General features: G+C 58.8%; 1 protein-coding gene across 1 annotated transcript; it reads right to left on the bottom strand.

Moving 5' to 3' along the window:
• Positions 1 to 34: 34 nt before the first annotated feature.
• ENH_00023870 (hypothetical protein, conserved) lies at positions 35 to 3,529 on the bottom strand (the record flags this gene model as incomplete). Its single annotated transcript, XM_013579705.1, has 1 exon — positions 35 to 3,529. A coding segment is annotated over one exon (3,495 nt), but the record flags the coding sequence as incomplete, so codon positions are not given.
• Positions 3,530 to 3,924: the final 395 nt, after the last annotated feature.

Below are 3,924 nucleotides of genomic sequence, written 5' to 3'. Positions count from 1 at the left end.
GTACCTCTCGGTTCTGTACACATGTCTGACTTACCGGCGATACACCAACAGTGACGGCTTTGGCTGCCGCCGCTGCGTCCTGCTGCTGCTGTTGCTCCTCGTCAGCAGCATCGGTTTCAGGTGAACACGTCTCGGCTTCAGCACACAAGCGCTCATCTTCTGTCTGAAAGAGTCTCGTGTCTTGAGAGGCATCTCTGCTGGTGTCACTCAAGCTGTTGCTGGTCACGGTGTTGCTGCTTGCAGTGTTCCTGCTGCTACTATTGCTACTGCTGCTGCCCAGAACACTGCTCTCCGTCTGAGGTGACAGCGCCAAGGTCCTGGGGGTATTCTTTCCACCTCTCGCGGCCAGTAAAAGTCGGGCCCAGGAGCTCCTTAGAGTCGCCAAGTCCGCCGCTTTGTTTGAAGGCCTCGGAACAGCACCAGATCTCAGAAAAGAGGGAACAGAGGACATCTGAACTTGTAGCAGCCCTTGATCAATCCACCCGCAGCTGCCGCTGTAGCCGCTGCTGCAGCTATTGGCGCTTCTGCATCCGCCACGTGACGGAGCCATATGGAGGCCCATCACGTGAGGTTGGGTTGCTGCGGCGTTGCAGGACTTTTGCTGCTGTCCCCCGCACCGCCCGGGCTGTTGCTGATGAGCACCAGACAGGCAAGTTCCCCTCCCACTCCGCATGCAGCCCTCAACGCCACCATCTACGAGACCCCTATGCCTTGAAGTGGGTGGAACGGCTGCAACAGCTGCTGCTGCTACAGATGTATCAGTTGTATCGTCTTCTGCTGTCAAGTCTTGCTGCTGTTGCTGCTGCTGCTGCGACGCCAGTGGCGGCTGCTTGATGTGGAAGCTCTCGCGGCCAATGCGACAACACTGGCTTGAAGGCTGAGGAATCGCCGTGGTAGAAGTGTTCAGTTGGCCGGAAGCGGAGTAGTAGCAGAGGAGAGAGGCAGTCCCGCGGTGAGATCGCGAGCCACGGACAGCAACGGGTTGCTGCTGCTGCGCGCTGTTTAGAGCTTGCCCTTGAGACCGTGAGCAGCAGCTGCTTGTGCCAATGCAGCAAGCGGTGCTGCTGCTAACATTAGCTGTTGTTCCCTCGCAGCGTCTGCAGCCACTGCAGGACGGCCCAACTGGCCTTTGAGGAAGAGCGGCAGCTAGCAGGGCCTCTCCTGCTTGGTTACTGGGAGAGCAGCGGAGACGACAACACGAGGAATGGACTGAACCTACGCAATTGCTGCAGCCAGCGGTTCCTCCCTCAGTTACGTGCTGGGAGTTTTGCTGGTGCTGCTGCTGCAGTGAATTTCTTCCATGCACCAAAAAGGAGGATGCTGGACGGTTATACGGCCCCCTAGCCGAGCCATTGTGACATCTGCAGCTGGACAGCTTGGCACTTGAGGGGACCTGCGCTGCACTGCCACCCGTTGTTGTTGCTGCCGCTCCTGCTGCGTCAGCTGCAGCTGCCAAGCTCTCTCCTGCATGCCTTTCCGGCGTCAGCTGCATCACTGCAGATGCCTGTAGAGTAGCGGACATGAAAAGGCCATTGACTGTTGAGTCTCCCGGACTATTCCGTAACAATTGCTGCTGCTGCTGTGGCGGTGGCTGGCGATCTCCCTGCTGCTGCTGCTGCTGCTGCATACATTGTTGCTGGAGTTTCAACGCAACACCTGAAGGAGTGCTGCTGCTAGAACGGCTGCTGCTCCTACTCCGCGTTTCCCTGGCGTCGAAGGGGAGGGGCACGGTGGAAGAGGGAGTAGAAGTTGATGCTGCAAAATGGGGCTGCTGGTGTTGGTGGGACCACCAAGGGCCTCCCAATATTCCTGAGGCTGCCGCCGTCATTGGCAGACTTGCCGTTGTTGCTGCTCGTTTTGGCCAGGGGTGAGAAGCGGCCGATGACCATCGATGCCGCTGTTGCTGCTGCTTCAGCATGAACAGACGGGCTTGTATATCGTGTTGCAGCTCGGGCGGCAGCAGCAGCAGCAGTCGTAAGATGAGAGCTAGCTGCTCCCTCCGCTGCTCGCTCGACAGACTAGTGCAGGTGGGCACGCAGCTTCTGCTCTCTCCCCACGCTGCAACGGTGGCGGCAGCCACAACCTCAGCCTGAGCTGCAGCAGCAACAGCTGCAGCAGCCTTGGCAACTGCAGCAGCACGAGTGGCAGCAGCAGACACATTTTTTGCTGCATGTGGCATTGGGACCCTGTCATCCATCGCATTCAGCGGCTGTCCAGCGTCAGCTCGGGACCCCTCGCGCGAAAGAAGGGGCACTGCAGCCGTGCCAGCTGGCTGGGAGTGTGATGCCGGGAGAGGCGCTTTCGGTCCATCTAGGGCTCCTGCTGAGTACAGCACTGTAGAAGTCACTTCTGAGCCGCGGCTGTGCAAACGGTCTTGCGCCACTTCATCGTCCTCTCCACCGGTGCAGGTGGAGCCACCTGCTGCTGTTTCGCCCACAACAGGCGCTGCTGCTGCTGTAGAACAGCCCTGGATCGCCTTAATGCACGTGCTGCAGGCCCTCCTCGCTTGTACGGTGGTCTTTGCGGCCGCGGGCGCAAAACTGACCTTACAAGATCCCCTGTGCGCAGTGCCCCTAATGCCTCTCTTACTGCATCCGCCTACGGGGCCGCCACGAGCAGTATCAGGCATGGTAAAGCAACCTGAATGTTGTGCTTGTGCCTTTCCTGTGTTTGAAGAAGAGTGGCAAAGGCTTGCTGTAGCAAGACCTGCTGCTGCATTGAGACACTGCGAGTTCCTCCCGTCTTCAAGCGCTACTTTGGAGTCCCGGGGCCACCACGACCGGACCCGTCTGTTTGTGTCAAGCGAACCCTTCAGAAGTCTCCTCTGTCCCTTGTGCCCTCTATTGTTCTTGAAATCATTGGACGCATGTGAAGCTGCTGTTGCTCCAGCACCTGGACCCTCACACAGTGAGGGAATGGGGACCTCACGCCCCTCCTCAATGCCGCTCTGGCCGGTTTTGTGGTTCAGTGATTCGCTGTGTACGTTAGAATGCCCTGCTAGGCCTCTATGGTGCCCCGCAAAAAAAAGCTTTGCCGGCTTGGAGGGTTCTGTGGCGAAAAAGGTGTGATAGGGGCCCCTCGACAGGCTAGGCGTGGTTTGACCTGTGGGACTTGCCGCTGCTGCTGCGCACGTGGGCTTGGGGATTGCATCCTGTCGCCGGTCAAGTTCTGAAGCATGGCCAACAGCCGCAACGGCCCTCACGCTCACGGTTTGCATGTGTTTGGGGAAATCCTTTGCACACACAGGAGAAGCGACAGCCCCCAAGCCGCCAATATGACAGGGCTTATCGCGCTGCTCCATGTCCCGCCTGCTGCTGTCTGTTGCCTGGAGATGCTGCTGCTGTTTCAGGCGACTTGTTCCTTCTTGTGGGGCCTTAAAGATCCCCGAAGGTCTCTCTGGAGGTCTCGCTGTGCGAAGCTGGTGCAGCCCAGCCGGCGCAGCTGCATCCACCGTTGAGTTTGGTGGCTGACCTGGGGCAAGGCCATCGTTTCTGCAGTCCCCGTGACCACCGGGGGAGAGGCTTGACATAAATGGAAGCAACAGCAGCAGGTGGCTGCCGTTTGAGCCCCGTGCCCTGCTGCTGCAGCTCTGCGGGAGCTGAGGGGTACCTGATGCGCGCTACACATCTATGGGCCGCTGCTGACCTCGTCACCCTAAGTCAACATGGAGACGAATGAGGGGAGCGCTGGAGACAGCGGGGCAGGCAAGGGAGACACACAGGAGACACCAGGGACACTGCCCGCGAGGCGCTTGTGTGAGAGGCTCCTACGAGACTAGCGGAGCCAACCAGGTATACAAACAGTGAAATAACACACGGAAAACACTGCTTTGTACCTGCAAATCACCACAGGTAACCACTGCAGCAGACTGCGCGACATATGGCGAGAGCGCAGCCTGGCGGGTCTTGCTCTCTTGCATCGAGA

This window comes from Eimeria necatrix, genomic scaffold, assembly GCF_000499385.1.
Source record: "Eimeria necatrix Houghton genomic scaffold, Enh_scaff1862, whole genome shotgun sequence".
In the NCBI taxonomy this organism is placed as follows: Eukaryota; Apicomplexa; class Conoidasida; order Eucoccidiorida; family Eimeriidae; genus Eimeria; species Eimeria necatrix.
Note: the sequence above shows the minus strand (reverse complement) of the source record. Positions and strands in the feature narration are given on the sequence as shown.